The 22,629-nt window shown below is 36.7% G+C and overlaps 1 protein-coding gene across 2 annotated transcripts in view; it reads right to left on the minus strand.

Moving 5' to 3' along the window:
* The window catches only part of KHDRBS2 (KH RNA binding domain containing, signal transduction associated 2), a 721,722-nt gene that overhangs the window by 243,377 nt on the left and 455,716 nt on the right, over window positions 1-22,629 (minus strand). For both annotated transcript variants that reach the window (XM_032650315.1, XM_032650316.1), the window contains exons 5-6: window positions 22,439-22,566; window positions 16,609-16,807 (exon numbers count right to left, since the gene is read on the minus strand). In XM_032650315.1, coding sequence (XP_032506206.1) covers window positions 16,609-16,807; window positions 22,439-22,566 — 327 coding nt within the window. The remainder of the gene's footprint in view (window positions 1-16,608; window positions 16,808-22,438; window positions 22,567-22,629) is intronic.

Below are 22,629 nucleotides of genomic sequence, written 5' to 3' on the forward strand. Positions count from 1 at the left end.
TAGTAAGCCTAAAAAATCTAAAGTAGAATACATAAAAATAAAACCACATTTAGACACTGCAGGGTAAAAACAGTAGTACATCAAAAATGAAGAGAACATCTTAAAAGTAACCAGAGGGAAACAGATTCCCTACCAGTCAAGGCTGACTTCTGAATAACAACTATGGAAGCAAGCTGAGTATCTTCAACATAACGAGAGAAAATATTTGGCGACATAGAATTCTATGTCACGTGAAAGTATCTTTCAGTGAACAAGGATAAAATAAAAACATTTTAGACAGATAAAAACTGAGAGAATTACTACTAATAGGCTGACAAAATTAGCTTCTAAAGAATATATTTTAGACAGAAGGAAATTTATCCAAAGAAGGTCTGAGATCAAGAAAACATGAAGAATTCAGAAGTAAACTGAGAAATTACTGGAAAGTAACATAGGATTTGAGAGGGACATTGCAATTAGTTAATTCTGCATTCCTTGTGTTATTCAGGAGGAGTTTTAAAACATTGAGAGACTGTATATTTTGTTAAGTTAAATGTAATGCACACGGCTCTAAATTTCTAGACCCAAAGACTCTTCAGACAAATTATTAGAAATAGGAAAGTTTTGTAATATTACTGGAAATTATGTTAATATACAAGATTTAATTAAATTACTATACAATAAAAAATCACTTAGAATAATTTAAATTTTAAAAATTTAACATGTATTATATAAGCCTAAAAGATGGTAAAGACTAATATAGAAAAACATAAAACTTTTTGAAGGAAATTAGGGCAAAGTTAAATAAATGGAGAGATATGCCATGTACCAAGATAGTTAACTTAATCTCATAAAGATGTTAATTCTTTCCCAAATAATATATCAATCCTATTTATATGAAGGAAAACAGGCTCAAAGGAATCTAAGATGGTCCTGAAGAGGGAAGAAGAGGACTTGGATGACTACATGTTAGGACTCAATGAAAAAGTTACGAAAATAAACTGGTGTTGTATAGGCTTGCAGAAAGAAAAATAGGGACCAGAGAACTTGGAAACGGATCTGCCCATATGTATACACAAGCCTGACACATGATAGCATCAGTATTGCACACATGTAGGCATAGAACAGACTGCTCAATATATTGCACTGATTTAATTGGTGATCATGAAGGGGAAAAAAACTCTTTTCACATATCATACATGGAATCTGTTGCTGGGCAATCGATTTGAAAGAAAAACAATATCATTTTTAAAAGAAACCTTATGGGAAGATTTTTACTATCTCAGAGTAGGAGAGGATTTCTTAAATAAAACACAAAAATTATATTCTGTAAAAGGAAATCTAATAAATTCTACCACATTCAAAGAATAACCTATATTCACCAAATATCATAAAAGAGAATGAAATGATAAACCACAAACCAGGGAATGATTTAAAGAATAAATATAAATGACAAAAGGTTACTAACATATATATAGAGAGAATTCTTACAAATAAATGCAGAAGACAACCCAGGAGAGGCAAAAATCATGCAAACATTACCCAAAAGAGAAAATAGCGTCAATAAATATACGAAAATATAACAAATCTCATTAGTAGTCATAAAAATGCAAATTCAAACCATAATCAAATTTGATTTCATTTTTGATTAGTTGGCAAGAGTGTGGAGTAATAAGGACTCTAATAATATCCTGGGTAATTTATCTCAAAAAGTTGAATGTTCCCTATGCCACAGCTCCAGGAAATAAGCATAAGAATGTTCATAAAAGCAAAAAATGAGAAACTATCCAAATGTTTATACATGGGAAAATGAACTTTTAAAATTCTGGTATATTCATCAGTGAAAATGAACCTGTATCAATATAAATATACCTTAAAATTAAGAATATGCATAGTCTGTGTATAAAGTTTAAAAAGAAACAAAACTAAAAACTGCATTTTTAAATACATAAGTGAATAAGTGACAAAGGAAAAGCAAGGTGATGATTATCATTCAGTTCAGCCTATTACATGTGAAGGGGGTATGACTGCATAGGGATGCGTGGGGAGCCTGTAATGTTTCATTGTTTTAGTATCTGTGTTTTATGTGTATTTATTTTATGAATAATATTATTCTTTAAGCTACACATTAATGATATAAACTCTTATATACATAAAAATTTTCACAGAAATAAAGAAAAATAAAAGCAGTTTAGGATAATGGGATTATTGCATTTTTAATTTTTGAAAACTGCCTTTGATTTTATAATGCTGTCTTTATATTAAATACCAGAGGAATTGATTCATTTGTGTGATATTTTTTCAGATAAGAAATAGTAACTAACATTCATTACATGTATATAGGAAACATAACTTTAAAAATAAATGTCTTGGGGCTTCCCTGGTGGCGCAGTTGTTGAGAGTCCACCTGCCGATGCAGGGGACACGGGTTCGTGCCCCGGTCTGGGAAGATGCCACATACCGCGGAGCGGCTGAGCCCGTGAGCCATGGCTGCTGAGCCTGTGTGTCCGGAGCCTGTGCTCCGCAACGGGAGAGGCCACAACAGTGAGAGGCCCGCGTACCACACACACACAAAAAAAATGTATTCACCAAAAATAAATGCTGATAAGTAATTTTTTCTAAGAAATCTAATAATTGAATCCTTTCCACAAAGTGCTTCATTTAAAACATTTGTTAATATCCCATATAAGAATTCATACTGATTAAACAGAATAGCTGGCAAAACAAACAAAAAAGTAGTCTCTAATTTACATCAGGAATTAACTGATGTGATTTAGCCCCCTTCTACCTAAATGTCTATACTTTTTATTTTCCTCCTTCTCCACCCAAACCAGTAATTACTACTAAGAAATACTTTACCTAATCAGTGACTGGTCTAAATATTTGTTCAGTTGCCTCTTTATTATTTATACCTGCACCACAACATTGACCCTGCTAGAGAAAGTGGTGTCTTACAAGAATATATAGCTTAACACCAGTGACAGGATGAGCACCTCATCTAGATGCATCTGAAGATCTCAGGGATGAGAGTCAAACACCCTCTGAACAATCGAAGAAACTTGGCAGAAGGCAGCCTAGTTGTACATGGCCCAGACTTTTCCACCACACCTATCCCCAAGTCAGTCCTATAGTCCAGTCAGAACTCCTGATGCCACAGTTTAAAAGCCTCTTGGGATTTTTACATCATTTTATCCCCTCTCTGGGTTTTCACATCTCTTTTCAACTGACTGGCTAGATTAATAAAAGTCATTCGTTTAACTGATTTTTTTTATTGCCCACTTATTATTTGCAAGTAGTGTAGGAAATAAATGAGAATAAGCCCTACACTGTCCTCAATGTGTCTTACAATCTAGCAGAAGAAATGTGCAAGTAGGTAATTAATTATATTAAAGGCAGATCATATCAAGCATCACTTTTCAAGGTGCTAGTTAAAGGAATGCTGGTGTGAATTCTGAGTTGAGAACCTGAAAGTTTGAGTAGACCGTGTCATGTGAAAATGTTTGTATGTATGTGTGTGTGTGTGTGTGTTTTAAAGTTAGAAAGAATTACATACAGAGTAAATGCAGGAGATGTGAAAATGCATATTGTGTTCTGGGATAGTAAATAGATCGGGCTGAAGCTAGGGTTTATAGAATCAAGATGCAGGAGAAAATGAAGCAGGAAGTCAATCTTACAATGAAATCCCAGATCCAGGGTAAACAAAAACACCTTATCATATAAGCCTGTAACAGGTGCCAATAAGTAAAATCCTTCCAATCTGTTTCACTCAGACCTCACTCTTGCTTGAAGGTGACGCTCTTCAGAAATTTGCAATCTACATTGTCAGGACTGATTCAGGCTTATCTTTGAGAAATTGGTTGCAATTACATCTCTATAGCTGCCTGTCCTTCACAGACCACAGGGAGCCTTGAACAAGGAACTTTCCACTTTTCCACAAAGTATTACATCACTCCTTCCATTGAATTGTGTCATGACTATTACATGTGCCATAAAATCAAGCTTCTATCAGGCATCAAGTACAAATATGAATTTTTCACCCCCTCTTGTCAACTTGATAATTATTTTAATCTCCACACCCATAATAGATTCTATATTACTTTATTTCTGAAGTCAAACTAGCCTATTTTGTTATAACTCTCCAAATTTAAATGTAATTATAATCATCTTATTGTACTTATTTATTAGATTATTATATTCTTTTAAAAATCATTTGCTGCATGATTCTGTGTTATCCTGCCGATCCTCTGTTAAGATGGAATAATCTTAAAAGACTCAGGTCTATTCCCCTCAGGTTAAAAAAATGCCAGAAACGAAGACATTATTTATTTATTTGTTTGTACATGTGGAGTACCCTAGAGCAGTAGCAGGTGACAAATAAATGACCAACTTGAAAGATTATGTTTGTAAGCTGTTCCAATTTCTCACCTTATGGCCTCAGAACTATTACCTTGAAATTCAGTTGTCCCCTCTCTGCCTTACTGATTGCTGAAGTCTCTAAGTGGCCTTAATGTCAAATCTAAGGTTCTAAATTTTATAACAAGATCAATTTCCACAACATTTTTATTGCCAAATACATTTTTTAAAGGATGCATTAAATTTGACTCTGTCTGAGGTACGATGGCGAACAGGTTCTTTCAGGATAAAACAAGTAGTGCACTTGTGTGAATATTTATCTGACTGCAACTTACAATATTGGATTATTACAAATGGCGGGGACATAGCACCACCAGTGAGGTGACACCGGAGAATTTATCATCAGGAGTAGGTAGCTTTATAGAATATTGGTATTACTGTACCTACATTCTTCTAAAAAATATTTGGATCGAAGCTAATTTATCATTTAACAAGACACCTGCACAGTGCCTCCACGCCCCCACCTTCAGAAACTCTGCTGAAAATGAGATTTTTTTCTTTAGTGGTATTTAGCTGTTGTTGTGAGGTTTTTGGCAGTGTGCTACATCACACTTGCATCTTTTTTTTTTTTTTTTTTTTTTTTTTTTTTGCGGTACGCGGGCCTCTCACTGTTGTGGCCTCTCCTGTTGCGGAGCACAGGCTCCAGATGCGCAGGCTCAGCAGCCATGGCTCACGGGCCCAGCCGCTCCGCGGCATGTGGGATTCCCCCAGACCGGGGCACAAACCTGAGTCCCCTGAATTGGCAGGCCGACTCTCAACCACTGCTACACCAGGGAAGCCCCACACTTGCATCTTTAAAAGGGCAGGAGGGGATTGAAATGAAATTAATTTTATGCAAACCACTATCTCTGAGAGCTGATGGAGTAAATTCTATATGGTTTGATGTAATATCTTACACCTCTTCTTTGGTGGGCAGCTCCTATGAGAACAGGAGTGGTCTCAGATAATTCACATAAAGTAAAACTCCAGGATCTTCTTTTTGCCACCATTGCAGAAATATGTTTCTTGTAAATTTGGTTCTGACATTTGTCATGGGATATACAAAATGCATTGGATGCTATACATTAAGCCCATGGGCCAAATCAGCCCCACCACCTATTTTTGTAGGTTTTATTGGAACACAGAAGTTGCTCTCACTCATTTGTGTGCTGTGCATGGCTGCTTTTGTGCTACAACAGCAAAATTGAGTAGTTGTGACAGATACTGTGTTTCTCGCAAAGCAAAAATGATTATTTTCTGACCCTTTATAATTAGAGCTTGCTGACCCCTGAGTTGGACCAGCTCTGTTGTGCACTGTCTAGATGTCCCAGTGGTTCTGGCTGAAGGACCTGAAGGAACAGAAGGAAAGGTAGGGAGCCAGAAGGAATGCAAATGCCTCGAAAATACACTGGGATAAAGACAGTTCCACAATCCCTAAACATTGAAATGTTCTCCTCAGAGTAGAAACAAAACGTAATGGAGGTGATGTAGTAGAGGAAGGGGGTCTTTACTAGTCATCAGAAAGTCCTGGCTTTCCTTCCCTCCCCTTCCTCACCCACATCACTTCCTCCCTCAGACTGAGCCCTGTTCCTCCCCTCAGAGGTCACTGCTCGCCACCCCACACCATCCCCAGAGGGGCTTCGGAGGCTCTGCAGAGAAGTGACCTCTGACACATAATAAAGATTAAACTACTAAACAGAACTAAACAAAACACAAAACTCTTTCTCCACTATTATGCAACCAGAGCAAGGGCTAAAATTGCCTTTGACAGATGGGTGCTCTAAAAAGAATTAGTGTAAAAACCGTGGTGTTATAGTAATATTATGTTTAAAACAGTTGTTCAAGCATTGGGCTGAAACGAAATCTATAGTCATTATAGGACTACATTATATTATTTTACTTATAGTAAAAAAATGAATATCATTTTTCTTTTCTAAATCTCTTTTCTAAATCTCATTTAAAGATTGTGGTTTTCATAAACAACTGTCTAAAATGTGTACTAACTGAAGCTTTTATCACAATGTAGATAAATTGGAAAGCAAGATTTACAGTAAAAAAGGGTGACAAAAAATAATATTGAGGGTGGGGAAATGGGAAGATATTGGTCAAAGGGCATAAACTCCCATCTAGAAGATAAATAAGATTTATGGTTACTATAATTAACAATACTGTGTTATATACTTGAAAGCTGTTAAGAAAGTAGATCTTAAATGTTATCACCATACACATAGAACTATTGTAATTACGTGAGAGGATAGAAGTGTTAACTAACCTTATTGTGGTAATTATTTTGCAATATATACTGTATCTAATCATCACATTGTACACCTTATACTTGCATATGTTTTATGTCAATAATATCTCAATAAGGCTGGAAGAGAAACTAATTGCCATATTTATAAATTTTGAAGAGACATTTTCTATAATAAACTATTTTCAAGGTGAAAAAATAAATAATATTGAATAACACTTTATTTTTGGATTACCTAAAATGGTTTGCAAGGCTGAAATTCTGGAATTAGTTCCAGAGCTCGTAATTAATTTACTATGTCCTTTATTGTCCCCTCTTTTCTATTCCACTCCTGCTGAGATCATGACATAAAGCTTTTCATGGTGCTTCTGGCCTCTGGTGTCTGCCTGCCTCAGTCCCTGCCGATGTGCCCAGACACATTAATCCTCGGATGTCTCAGAAATGGTCACCCAGTCCCCACTAACAATCAACTTAAATACTACATTCTCTTCCAGGCATTTTTCTCTCAACTCATTTTATTATTTTGCTCCAACTCACGATCAAGCCTTCCTTCCTCACCCCATCCCCCACAAGTCTTTTATTTTATTTGTTCACTATAGTCCAGGTGGATTTACTAGGTGGTTTTCTGAAGTATTTCACTCATTTCTTTTCCATTGTTATCATTTGCAACTAATTTTTCAAATGACTTTTTTTTTTGCTAGCTTACCCAGAGACATCAGAGCAAGGTGAGGTGGATTGGAGCCAGAAGTTCTGAAATCCCAGCTCTGTTTCTGATTACCTGGCTGATGTTGGTCCAGCTATTCAATCTCTCCCTGCATGTAAGCTTTTATTTCTAAGAAAGTAATAGTACCTAACTCATAGAGGTGCCAAGAGGGTAATTTGAGTCTATGCATGTAGAGTACTTAGGCAAGCACCTGCTGTGTATTAAGTACTATGTTATAGCTTGGAGAGTATGAGCACTACCCTTGGACTTCTATGAACCCTTGCACTGTTGCTTACTGGTCTTGTAACTTTGGGAATACTACTCACCCTCTTTAAACCTCAGTTTCTTCAACTGTAAAGTGGGAATAATACCAACCTAATAAGATTGTTGTAAAAATTCAATGTTGAAGATGAAAAATTTTGCATAGTGTCTGGCTCATAATAAGTACTTGATTATATTAGTTGTTTCTACTATGAGTATCATCATTATTTATTGCCATCATTGGACTTTTTTGCTACTTTTAATATCCTATAGTTCCAAAGAACTTGAGGATGTGCCTAACTGCCCTAGTCTTTTCTATCCTACTACTATAAAGTTGAAGATTATTGGTCACATTCCCTCTAAATTTTTAAATTTGCACTATATCAAATAGATAGCATTAGAACTAATCAGTTCTTCAAACTTTCTGAGTGCAAGAAAAGCAAATAAAAAATTACAGGTATGTTCAGTTAATGGGATTTCCAGCTGATGTCATAACTACTTTAAACCCAGTTTGTGAAGTAAGTCAGGAAAATATTAGCATATTTCTCACAATGAAGTCTTGAGTCAACTCTCACAAATTATACTCTGCCCTGAACCTGTGAGTTTTGGGTTTTTTTTTTTTTTGTCCAGGTGTGTTATCTGTTGCCCTTTTAAAGCCAGAAGCTTTGCCTTTTACATATTCATATCCAAAAAAGATGTTAATTTTTAAGACAGAGTTGTCTGGCTCTGCTGTCAGACAGGTGACTGATAGATTTCTCTAATCCTCTGACCCCACAATTCCCTAATGGAAAAGCAAGGATTATACCTCTTACCCTTTATTATTGTTGTGAGATTATGTATCTAAAAGTCCTAAAATACAACAGCCACCTATTAAAGGTAACTATATATTTTTTATCTCTCATTGCCTCTTCCTGTGGAACTTCACATAATATAAAATGGGCATTCAATAAATGATAAGTTAAATTGAATCAAATAGCACAATACATTTTAATAGCTTAAGAATTATAAAGATGCTGATAACTGGATTGGCTACATAAATTTAGAATTTTTCTCTCTTGCTTGTTCATTTATTTTATTCATGGTCAAAATCTCATTTGAAAATGAAACACAGTTAATAGCAAGTAAGCTCATAAAATTAAAGTACTTCATCTTCTAATAAAATTAGGAAGTTGGAATTTTATTCTTCAGGCAACAGGGAGAGATTGATGTTTTCTAACAAAGAAGTGACATGATGAATTTAGTATTTTAGGAAAACAAAAGTGAATTTAGCATTTAAAACAAAACCAAGAAGCAAAAGATGAGTGTATATTTTTTGATGTTCAACTAAATAGAAGGAGACAAATCAGGAGGAACCCTGAATGGAAAAGTCCACAAATAGTTGGAGCCTCTCAAACAAGTAGGTCCATAGCGACAGTCAAAGTTTAAGATAGTTTTGGAGATGAAAACTGAAAATGTGATGTTATTATAGCCTTTTAAGGAGCTTAGAATAGAAAAAGGGGAATACAGCTAGATGAAACTTGGTAGTTTGGGAAGAAATTTTAGTGGAGATTTTTTTCATGGAGGAAAGGGCTTTGGTAGATTTAGTTTGGAATGATATTTGCTGCCTAAGTTACATATGAAAACTATAATACAATATGGTTTCATTTAAAGGGAAATACAGTTTCCCGTCTTCAATAATGAAGAGAAATTACCTTAATTCAAATAATGAGATTATTAAAAGTTATTGCAAAGAACTAGCTTCCCCAGTAAAAGCCTTTAGCTCATATGACAAAAAATAATCACAAAAATCTGTAACTGATGGAAAGATTTAGCAGCCACTATTTTCCACTGAATGGAGAATCCATAGTGGAAGACAGCCAAAATATGGACAAGGACTTAATGCAATGTAACCATTCCTATTTGGAAAAGCCATTGATAATCAAACTACCCATGCAAGTTGTATTTAATTAAGTTTTCTTTGACAGAAAATTATGAGAGAGATGTTGGCAAAACACATAAAAAAATGCTTTTCAACCAGCAAAAGAAAAAAAGAATTTTGGGATTCTTAGGTATGCTTAGGTATTTGTCACCCTATACTGGGTCTTAATTTTTCAGTGGGCATATAATAGGCAAACTCATAATCAACTCAGAAGAAAAAAATGATATAGAAACTATTAACTTGTACCCAGCACAGCCTTTTAAGAACATACCTATAGAAATAAAGTAATGCTCAACTCACTTTCATTATTAATCCTTAAGCCATGCTGTATATAAACCATAGATTAAAAAAAAAACCTAATATATACTAATAATGTAAAAAACAAGAGAATGGTAGATCTCCTCAAGGCTGAGGTGGCATTTTTTGCTCTCTTCCCCCTTGTCTATAGCAGACACTACAAAAAGATCACAGCTGCAGAGCCTGGAGGAAACTTCAAAATACACTGTGATATAATATTTTCCATCAGCTAAAATTCACCTTAAAAAAGCTTCAGAGAGAAAACCTATGTTCATCCTCGTAAGTGTTGTAAGTGTTAAAAAAGACCTTAGTCATCATGGTAATTAAGGTACAGGTTTGGATACAATCGTTAAGTGTGTGGCCAACAGAAGAACCTGCATCTGTTCTAAAATGGCTTAAATGTGTAAAACACGATGCTAGAAGAAGGATGGCTTAATCAAGCTTCAACTTTAGCAGAAAAATACACACAATTTTAAAAGACACCATCTTATATTATTTGGGCACATAATTTAATATTTTAACAGTGTTTAAATACCACTAACTTTCTATGAACTTTTGAACCACAGGTAGTATTATGCCCATTCTATAGTTTCAAAAAGTATTTCATTAACCTTACATGTGTTGGTTATTGTAAATATTAGTAACATTTCACAAAACAAAATCCTACAACACATTCTGGTGAATTAGTTTCTGCTAAGAGGAGACTTGAGCGTGAAACTTAAACAAGACTGTTTAATGGAATACAAATATCAATCTAGAAACTCTAATAAAAATCTCCCTTTGCTGGGTGAAGGCTCTTAGCTTTTACACAGAAAACCACCACATGTGGTGCCCCTCGAAATGCATTATAGATCAGGCTCATAATCTTTCCTTCCACAAAAATGGCACAAGAATTGATTTCAATTATCATTTAATACTTATTTCCCTCTCCTGTCAAAAAAATGTTCCATACACTTGAAACTGAATGTTGGCAGCCTGAATTCATTTATGGAACTTTTAAGCGCTATTGAATTACAGTGAATTTTCTAGTTCTCTCATTGTTACTGGGAGGATGCATCAGAGTCTGAAATATATGGTAGGATGTGCTACAGTGCCAACAGGCTTAGTAAGACCGATGGGAAGAAAAGCTTCTCAACAATTTGTCAAAATGAATTTCATAAATTAGGCTAACATGACTGATTATACATGACCAGCACCTCTCCTGTAGAACTGAGCTGACATCTTTCTTTGCTTTGTTTGCCCCCATACAAGTCCCTGTCTGGGTATGAACTGTTGGAAAAACCACGAGGTAATTTAAAAATAAATTAGACCTATGTCTTTTGAAACTAGAAACTATTTTGCGTGTCTGAGGGTTTTGGCTTGTTTGTTTTCATGCTATACCAACACATAAGATGCAAGAGAGTATTTATGATGTTGTCAGTATGTTTTCATACAGTGTGATGTTCTGGTGGGCACTTCCAGAAGTTGTGTGCCTTTACTTGCACGTTCAATTCTCCCACAAAACATTTGTTAAAAGGACAGCATTTCCACAAAGGAACAGCATACTTATCAATAGTACCAACATGGTTGTAACTAAGGACAGTGGAACAGACTTGCAGTACTAGAAACTGAGGTTACACAGTTCTTTCTTTAAGCAATACCCCACTGGACCCCTCCAGCCCTATATATACACTTTCCTATAAATGTTGCCATTATTTTCCTCTATGGGATCCAGAGATTATGGGTTTGAAGGTTATATAATTTTGCATTCTATCTTTAAGAAAAAGGTTACAAAATTATTAAGACAAGTTAAGCATGAGAGTGAATATTTATTTTGAACGAGAAAAGCAATCATGACCAATTGCAAAATTTTAAAAGCTGAAAATACTACAAATATCACAAATTCCCGAAAATAATATAATATTTTTATTAACTGCCTGATGTACCCCTAAATGACTTTTCCCTACTTTTTGAAGCACAGGTTTTTATCACCTCTAATATGACAATGATTTTATAATATTTTCTATAGAGAGCTGAAGAAATTCAGTTTTTTCCCTCTAGCATGGTTGATAGAAAAACATTGTTAACACTGACAGTTTTGAAACATTTCTTTCAGTTTCACATCTCATTGGTGGTTAGTTATAGACTGTTAGAATTGTCACATTTGGGGAAGCCCCTATCAAATTTCTTTCACAGTTGAGCTAAATGACATAGAAGAGTTTTTGACAGAACATTTCCAGCCCCAAACCATTCAGTTCCGGTTCCTCCAACACTAAGCACGCGTCCCAGCACCAGTGCCGAGGGCACGACTAAACAGCAGACTCAGATCTCCATCCATGAATACATCGGATGAGCCAGGAAGAGTAACCTCGAGTTACTTCTACAATGCAATGTTAGCAGTACCTAACTCATACAAGTAAAACTAGTCGACTAAACCCAAACTTAAAGAATCTCCAACACAAACTCCACTTGGCATGCTCTCACAAACAGCCTTATCCACTCCAACATGATCCCACCCATGGGAAAGTGTGACAGGTAGGCAAGTGATCACAACTGATAGCACGTAAAACACCTTACTTTTGCAGCAAAGGAACATGACTGTGTGAGCACTTCCCCGCGCCTGGAAGGTCAGTTCTTCCAGCACGGCCCTCCCTCCTCCTGTCCCCTGCGCACACAGCCCCACACAACACACCTCTGCTGAGCCTGGGCTGCCTGTCCCGACTCCTCCCTCATCCTCTTGACAGCAGACCTTAGTGTTTCCATCTTCAGTGTTACCTTTGCCTTGATTCTTCCAGTCACTTTCCTGTGCTCATAGTCAAGGCCACCTCTCACTAAGTTTCACCATTGTAGTCGAACCCCTAAATCCACCCTGACCAACTGAGAATGATAAAATTCCCCCAAACCTTAGTTTATCCTCTGCTTAAAAACCTTCAGGTGGCCCTTTATTATACAATCAGTGGCATTATAACCTCAGCCTTTGAACTCATCTGTAACCCCAATTATTTCCCCTGCTATTTTAAATGAATTCTCTTTCCCCAAATTATTTTCCTGTATTCTTTAGGTTTGCTTTGAAAAGTCTCTCTTCTTGCCTTCCCCTTTATCATTCCTTTTTGCATGGAGCATCCTTCCTCTTCTCTCTACTTCTCAAAGTAATACTTATTCATCTTGGTCTGCTGTTGTTTTGCTTACCGTCTTAGAGGTTTTTCTAAATACCCATAGTTGTGAAAATAATTATCTTTGCTGGAGAAGGTATAGTCTCTATTTGACACAATATATGCTATGTTGTACCTTCATTCAGTTATTGTTTACATAGAATGTGTATATGTATGGAACTGCGCATGTGTATAACATCTTTCCAACAATATCATAGGTTTAATTTATTTGCTATTACCAAGCACATTACTTAGAACTGCAAACATAAGATAAATGTAAGAAACTGTTTCTGCCTATAGGATGTCTAAATTTTGTAAGTGGGAGAAGATAAGAGTGACAATTATAATACAGTAAGATAAGAACCCCACACAGCAATTACATATTATATGTTAATTGTTAGCCTTTTGGACCCTCCCACTAGACGCCATGCTTTTGAAAGTAGAGGCAGCGTCTCTTTAATCACAGTTTTAATTTTTTTATTTTTTTGCGGTATGCGGGCCTCTGTTGTGGTCTCTCCCGTTGCGGAGCACAGGCTCTGGACGCGCAGGCTCAGTGGCCATGGCTCACGGGCCTAGCCACTCCACAGCATGTGGGATCTTCCCGGACCGGGGCACGAACCCGTGTCCCCTGCATTGGCAGGTGGACTCTCAACAACTGCGCCACCAGGGAAGCCCCACAGTTTTTATTTTTCTGACACCTAGTTTCTAGATGTATTGAGTTCTCTATAGTTGTAGATGCTCGTGTAGGGGCTGGGAGATGTCCTAAATATTGCTGAGGGGATTCAAACACTGACTGATGATCTGGATTTAAGGTATGAAGTACAAATGACCTGTATACATGTGTTTGAGTTCTTTGTGAGACAAGTACTATGTAGAATATAAAACTGGGTACAAGCCTCAGTCTACTATAGCTGGTTGGTAGTGTTATCATGAGATTAGTGATGGGAACCTAGTAGGTATTCAAAAGTTTAAGTTTATTTTACATATTATCCACTGATAGAACTTTATATTTTGTTGTGTGGGAGCTTTTTAAAAATCTATTCTCCAAATCTACTTCAATCATGATGATGGAGCTGAAAAAAGTAAATGTACTCTTCTTAGCAGAAAGTCAGTGAAGAGAAGCTTTAAAATATTTAAAGTCTGGATTAGGACATGTAATAAACTAAAGTTCACATTTTAAAAAAGATTCAACTAACACTAAAGATGGTTTTGAACAGCAGTCTCATTGACGGTGAGCTGTTTCAGGTCAGGCAAGCAGCCTGTAGACAGTCCACGTGGTCAGAGCCTCAGCAGGGAAGGAAGAAAGGTCTGAAGAGTGAATTGCCCCATACTGTCATTTATAATAAAGGGAATCTTGTCTAAGTAATTTTATCTGAAAGTTAAGGACCCCTTGATATTTTCACAATCAACTCAGCATGATGCTGTTATTTTGCTACTGAGACACTTAAACTTTTGTTTTTCTTACCTCTTACAGAGGAACAAATTGTTTAAAATTTAGGATTTCTGTCAAGCTCATAATATTTTCCTCCTTCTCTGGAAACTAATGCCTCTCCATACGGTCCTTGGGTCTGGGTACCCAGGAAGCATGCTTATGTTGTGTGAATGTCACGCCTACACACCCACATCACTGGTAGCTGATGAGTCTGTAGATCCCAGATCTGATTTCAAGAGACACCTGCTCTACAGTCATAGACACCTGGCAAGCCCGAATGAACACAATTCTCCCACCTGGGGATCCAGATTAGGGCTGAGAGATGGCCAGCCAGTCAGTATCTGTAGGTGAGCAGAACTGGACTTGGATGTGTAAACTTGGCAGCACCACGTGCTGAGTCATGTTGATCACATAGCCAAATATCCAGTTTGTATGTTAAAGTGGAATGAAAACATATGCAAAAAAACAGAGAGGAAATGTGGGGAGGGATTCTAGTGCCTCGGTTTAGCTATTTCTTAAGGCTTGATGGCATTCCTATTACTGGACTTCATGATGCCTAATACAGGAAATTTTTACATGTTGAGATGTGGGGAAGTCATTCTGGCTTATACATGAGTTAACTTGAATTATATTCTAACTAGAACAGCCGGAGCCGCCCAGCACGGGCCGGGAAGGCCGGAGGGACGGCCGGTCGGCCGGCGTCCGCGGGGCGCGCTGGGCCAGAGTGGAGGCCCCAACTACCTCAGGTTGTTGTGCCGCCTCCATGCTCCGGTTCTGGTTGCTCGAGCGCACCACCGCCACCCGCAGCCACGACGACGGTCCGCGACTCCCGCTGACGGACTCCCCACCCAGCCGCGCCGCTTCCGCGCGAGCAAGATTAAACTTAATATTTTTTTCTTCACTCTTACAGATATTAGTCAGTGTTTCATATTTAATCAGTAGCGTTCCTAAAAACTAACATACTTTAAGCATTAATGTGTTCTTAGTGACACCTATCAACCATTTTCACTTTGTTTTAAGATTACATTTTTCTTCGTTATTAACCAGTCCATAAAACATTTATATGTTTTGAATGCACAGAATGTGACGGTAACTGTCCTTGAAGAGTTTATATTAGTAATCATTCACAGAGGACATTTGAGAGGATGGCATGTCTATGGATGGTTGAATGAAACAAACACCTAGATTAGGGAGCAGGCACCCTGGAGAGGTTAAAGGCAAAATATATCTGTTTCATAGGACTATGATCTGGCTTGCATCAATTCAATTGAACATTTAGAGTGGACTTAGTATGGTTATACAAGTGAATAGAAAACTGCCCCTTTTTACAAGTTTCACAATCTAGTAGGAGAAATAGATACAGGGACTAGAATATATGACCAGTGGAAAGCTAACAACATGGATGAAAGAGGTCAAAGGGAGTATAATGTGATACAGAGGATTGGAAGGGGATGAGGTGCTTAGAGACACTGCACTTCTTCTGTTCAGTCTATATTTTTTGAGTTCTGAATTCTTACCTGCCAATTCCATATCTTTTATATAGTGAGAGAGTAGGATATTTAAATGAAAAACCAACCACATGGTCTTAAATTATTAACAAAGTTTATAATATAATCACATTATATTTGTCAAATACTTTTGAGTTATGTTAATCTTTATCATGTCCCAGGATAATCTTCTAAATACATAACTATTCACATTATGTTTATAATTATTTCCATTTTGAAATTGATTGAGTGTTCTAAAGATAAGAAAACCTGAGGATAGTTTGTTTCTTAAAATCTAAGCTATTTAACTGATACTAACAACAATGATGGCACCTGTACAATGAAAGATTTTCTCAAAATGCCCTCATTTAGGGCTTCCCTGGTGGCGCAGTGGTTGACAGTCCACCTGCCGATGCAGGGGAAACGGGTTCGTGCCCCGGTCCAGGAAGATCCCACATGCTGCGGAGTGGCTGGGCACGTGAACCATGGCTGCTGAGCCTGCGCGTCCGGAGCCTGTGCTCTGCAACAGGAGAGGCCACAACACTGAGAGGCCCATGTATCGGAAAAAAAACCAAAAACAAAAAAATGCCCTCATTTAAAATGCACTGCTAAATTCTGTTGCAAATGACATTTGTTTTCTGCAACAAACTGCTATGTATTTCTGCTATATTCGTGGTATATGAATGTCTTTGAAGTTTAACTTATTCCCCATCAAACTTAACTCCTCCTAATTAACTGATTTCTCAAGAGTACTTACATACTCTTCATACCCCTCATGGGCTGGAGGAGGGGGTGCCCTGTATCCTGGCACAGTGGGTGATGCCCGTGCTCGCGGGGCAGGGACGCCTCTTGCTACAGGAGGCACTGGAAGAGCACCACGGGTCACAGTGGTCCCTCTAGGGGTGATAACGCCTCGTCCAGGTGGTGGGAGAGGAGGAATGGCACCCCCACGGCCCCTAGGAGAAACAGGTCACATACAGATGAGAAACAAGTAATGAGATCAGGCAAAGCTCTCATCTTATAGCCTCTATACAATGGGAAGAAAACACATTTATTTCTGCATGTCTGAGTGTTGTGAGTGTGTGTGTTTAATGGAGATTCTTTGGGATATAAAGCATTTTGACCTCCACAGAATAAGTTTTGTAAATATTGGTTATGACTTAGTTATCATAAAAACCATGTAAAATAATTTGATATTTTCTTTTATAACACTAGAAATTCAAAGCAAACCAAACAAAAATCAACCCACTCTGATTTTTATTCCAAATTTACCAAAAAAGTCTCAAATGAGAGCAGTGTCTAGTACATGACTCACTGTACCATCCATAGCTGCTAATTGTCAATGTCTCCGCCATGCTGGAGGTTATTGACAGTGATGGGCAATGTTGTCACTTACAAAAAAAAATCTGTCTGCACTTCGATAAAATGTGGAACTCTAACCATCATGGTATCATTCTGCTAATTATAGTAGCTTAAGTTTGAGGTCATTGTCACTGATTTATCATTATGCATGTAACCCCCTGAACTGGTACAGTCCCTGATATAATTTATTTCCTATGGTAACTATGGTGCTAGTGAAATACATGAGGGCTCTGTAAAAAAAATAACACACTGAGTACTTGGTACTGCAGTGCTTGACACAAAATTAACTTGTATTAAAAGTGTAAGATCAAATGGTTGCAGTAAACTCTTATGGTATTCTGAGGCCTTTGGAAAGGTTGAGTGTTTGTCTAAGTTTTTGGGCAAAAGCATGGTTATTTCACTTTTTATTATGTCTGAAAGTTTGGCCTCTAGAAAGTACTGTTTTCAGCAAGAACGCTAAAGCTTTGGGGGAAATAATGATCACGGGATGTGAACCATCACACTGGTTGGCTGCACCCACAGATGGGGTTGTAGATTATGCTTTCTGCTATGAGGAGCAGTCAACTGGCTCTTGCAGAAAATGAGCTTGACAAGTGAACAATAAGAATGCTGGTGAAGCTTTTAAAAGTTTTAAATAGATTATAGAGCTGATGAATAGAGAGATTATTAGAGAACTTACTGTGAGTCTAATGTACAGAGAATGCTCTCCTGTACTGGGAGACCCTAGAAGGCCTAGTGCCCACTTCAAGCACAATGTAACTGAGACCACAATATTCTACATTAGCATGATAATATAAAAGCTACTCTAGGGCTTCCCTGGTGGCGCAGTGGTTGCGAGTCCGCCTGCCGATGCAGGGGACACGGGTTCGTGCCCCGGTCAGGGAAGATCCCACATGCCGCGGAGCGGCTGGGCCCGTGAGCCATGGCCGCTGAGCCTGCGCATCCGGAGCCTGTGCTCCGCAACGGGAGAGGCCGCAACAGTGAGAGGCCCGCGTACCGCAAAAAAAAAAAAAAAAAAAAAAAGCTACTCTATAAGATGGATATAAAGAGTAATTTTACCTTCACTGGATCTCCAAGCACCTTATATACAGGGTGTGCATACATCCAGGTTTGCCCAGAATAGTTCAGAATTACAACTGTTGTCCTAGTTTAGCATTTTAATACTTTCAACAGTGTCCCTGTGTGGGTGGTAAGTTATATGTCACCTTACTTTAAACTATATTCACAAGTTATATCTATACCACTGAATAATCACAGGTAAGTGTTATAACTACTTGAACCTAAGGTAGATTATTTTTCTAAAATAAGATTTCTGAATCTGTATCCATTCTTCGTGCTTTAAAATTATACGATGCTCAAATCAAATCTAATTTCTCATCCCATTCCTTCATCAACTGTCTCCCAGACAGAGCCCTGGAAAATCTGTCTCTTGAATCTGACTCATTACCTCCTACACATTACATCCCTTCCCTGGAATATTAACCCTATATCTCTCTTCAACTCAAGTCCTCAATTCAACTCAAGATTCACATCACCTATTTAGAACGTAGTGTCCCTGGCTGAATCCACTCTACAATGTTCTTTCCTTTATTTTTCTGACTTCTTGAAAGTTTTCTATCCTTAATTCTTCACCTCCTGCTCATTCCTGAATCAAAAGCAATCTAGTTATTGTTTCCTCCTCTTTATTGAAAATATTTTTGACTGGTATCACCAGAAGCCTACTGGTTTCTAAATCCACTGGAAATCAGTCCCCATTCCACTGTAACTGTTATATTTATCACTATGGGTTACTATCTGGAAAACGCCTTCTTTGAACTTTTATGACTCTGCTTTTCTCCATATTTCTTCCTCCCTCCTTTATATTCTTCAGGCTCATTCATTGACATCTACTCCTGGGCCCACCTTGGAATGTGGCTATCCCCATTTTCTTCCCCCCACCCTCCTTCTGTGCCTCACGGTGCACCCCTGCAGTCTCTAACCCTGATGGCTGTTATCTCTTTCCTTCCTACCACACACCATACCCTGGATCATGTCTCCTTAACTTGTCTGCATGTTAGAGTCACTTAAAGACCTTTGAAAACCTCCAGACTCCAGACCATACCCCAGGCCAATTAAGTCACAGTCTCTAGCAGCAGCGAGCTTTCAGTAATTCCAATGTGCAGACCAGTTTGGGAACCACTGCCTTACATGTGTCATCTAACTTAAAAATCTTGACAACCTTGTCATGTAGCCATTTCTAAGCTATTTTAAAGGTTGAGAACCAAGTCACAGAAAGTACAAGTCACCTTCCCAAGGTCACACTGGCAATCCATAGACCTAGGATTAATTATATTCTTCATTAAATTTGGTCCTTCATCTAATTTTAGTGGATGATGTCATTAATCTCTAACCAGGGCAGACATGAGAGAGTTATACTGTCTAGGACCACTCTCTTGTCTCCAACATCTAATTGGGCACTAATTCGTATAAATTCTAATCTCTAATCTAGTCCTTTATCTCTCTAACACTCCAAGTGGTATTCATTTCTGTGTTGGATAATGAACTTGTATTCTCCCTGGCTTCCTTGTCACACACCTCTCTGTCTGTCTTTCTCTCTTTGCTCTAATTCTTCTCTATCACTCACAGTGGTGACTGAGTAGTCTTTCTTGGAGACAAATATGATTAGCCCCCTCTTTAAAAAGCTCCATTAGATTCTATCTATGTATTAGTTCTCATTGTAGTAAACAAAACCTTCAAAGTCTGCCTCAAATGTTTTATTTTCCACTGTTCACTCTCATTCAACATGTAGCAGTGATGTGTGTGAAGATCTTAATTCTTCAATTACATAATATATATTATTATAATATATAGATGTAATACTTTGTCTTCTGGTATGCATTATTATTGGAAGATTAGATAGTTTTCATAGATATGATTGTTGAAACATAAATTCCTTTAATTAAAGAAATTTTCAACAAATTAAAGTTTTAAAAATATACCAGGTACCGTTCTTTTTGAATTTAAGTGTAACTGAATAACTTTAAAAAGTCATAATTTCATAAATATGTACAAATCAGCATCCATTAACCCATGTGTTCAAGAACTTTCTGATCAATATGATCTTCTGTTTTGTGAAGCTATTTTCTTATTCTTATTTAATTGCAGATATATTTCATCATGTGGTTTGAAACAGAAGACAACAGAGTTCTGCTACATTTACTTTTATTAATGTTAATACATTAATTACATCAAGATAGCATTGAAAGTGAGGTTTAATTTTCAATATTAATTTTCTTTTTTAACATGCAGTATCAGATTGTATGATATATGGAATGTTAAAAAGCAAAAGCTTTCAATCAAATTTTTCTTCTAAGATATTTAGAAGTCTAGATTATAATGCACTCTTCTTTATTAAATAATTAAGGAGATTAATATTTTACATTAAAACTTCACTAAAATTGAAATCTTATATGGTCCACTCAAATATGACAAATGTATTATTACCTTAAGGAACACCAATAACAAAACAAAGTCTTTTAATATGATTATTTTGTAATCTCAAAAGCAGGTTAATGCATTATTTTTTTAAATGGTCCCTATTCCAAGGAATATAGAATAGAAAAAAACTTGTTGCCTCTATAGTCATTCAATACATACTTAGGTTACACCATATATAACTGCTAAAATTATCACTTTTTGAACTACAAAAGTGACAATTTCATTATTAAAACCCTATGACTTAATCAGTTTAAGATTGCCTGCAATGATGTCATTTCACAACCCATCATGCTGAAGTTAATATAAAGGCTTTGTAAAAGGCTGATTCCATTTTAAAAAGTCCATAAAAAATGTTATGTCACATTAATGTTTAGCAATAAACTAATGTTCCTAGGTAGCATTAGAAAGTTCATATAAAAAATTTTTTTAAGAAAAAAATGTGAAAATAATCACTGAAACATTTTCAGAAGTTTTTCCTTTAATCAAAGTAATTTCTATAATCGCCACATTTTACCTTTAGTCAATTATTTCCTTGATGTTTTATTTGGAAATTGATCATTCTTAACTTCTTTTCTGATAGTGTAAAATTTTTTGAGGTGTCTGTGACTTAAATGTTAAAAACAGTGGTGTTTTGAAAGGTGGTAAAAATATTTGGGGAGTAACTTTAAAAATAAATTGAATCAGCAAAGTATCTTAGAATCTCTTAAAATGGTTTCTATGCAGTATATGAAATAGTATTCTAAATCTAAGCCGTTTAGAGATTTGAAGGCCAACTATAACAGGATAAAGAGAATGACAGAGTTACACAGTCTGTGTGTGAAGGCTATGAGTATTTTTCACTTTACCTCTTTGCAAAACAATGCTTTCTCTTGAAAGCTTGGCAAATGTAGAATCTTACAAAACAAATTCTGTTGCAGAAAAATTCCAATTTCTTTGCAAAGTGAACAATATCAAATAAAATCTTCTCTGATGACATTGCAGAGTCAAATATAACTAAGCTTTAAATATTCTTACAATCAGCCATGTAACAAATGTACTTCTGGCTTTCTGGACTGGTGGTGTGTGTGTATATATATATATATATATATATGTGTGTGTGTGTGTGTGTGTATATATATATATATATGTGTGTGTGTGTGTATATAATACACATACATATAATATATATATAATCTACTTATCTATCTAAATATCTATATATCTACCGACCTACCTATATCTATCATTATCCTCATCTATCTGTCTACCTATCTGGCAAGACTGTATCAATTCATGGGCCATTTAAGGCATAGATAATATTTGTAATTTTCTCTTCATTCAAGGTCATCCTGGTTCAAAGATGCATATGATTGAATCATCTGCATGTCCTAATCCTGGGGACAAAACCAAAAAGTAGAAACTCCTAGGTTTGCTCCTCTTATTTTCTTAGGAAGCTGTTAAGAGCTCAAACTCTGAATTCTAGAGTCAGACTGCCTGTGTGTCCTCAGGCATATTGCTTACATCTTTATCAGTTGCTCACCTGTAAATAATGCTTAACCCTACTATGGAGGATTTGATGAGTTAATAACTTATATAAAGCTCTTACAAGCTATATAAGCATCTGTTGTTATTGCTTTTGTGGTGGTGGTGGTTATTGTTGCTGATATTGTTGTTGTTTATTCCTAGCTGTGATCATGACACAGAACAGGCCAGCAAAGTATTGGCATCCTTATTGGCTGTTAATTTATTTAAAGTAAGAACAAATGTACCTTGAAGGAGTTGTGGGAGCTATTCTGATCCCTCTGCCTTTAATAACTCTGCCACGACCAGAGTCCTCTGAGCCATTTAAGTAAGATAATTCACGTAGTTGTTCCTGACGAATTTCATCATTGTAGTCCTAGAAGAAAAAACATGACCTGATGAGCTAAAATGGAGAATGGAGTTCTTAGAACTGAACAAA

This window comes from Phocoena sinus, chromosome 11 (genome assembly GCF_008692025.1).
Source record: "Phocoena sinus isolate mPhoSin1 chromosome 11, mPhoSin1.pri, whole genome shotgun sequence".
NCBI lineage: Eukaryota > Metazoa > Chordata > Mammalia > Artiodactyla > Phocoenidae > Phocoena > Phocoena sinus.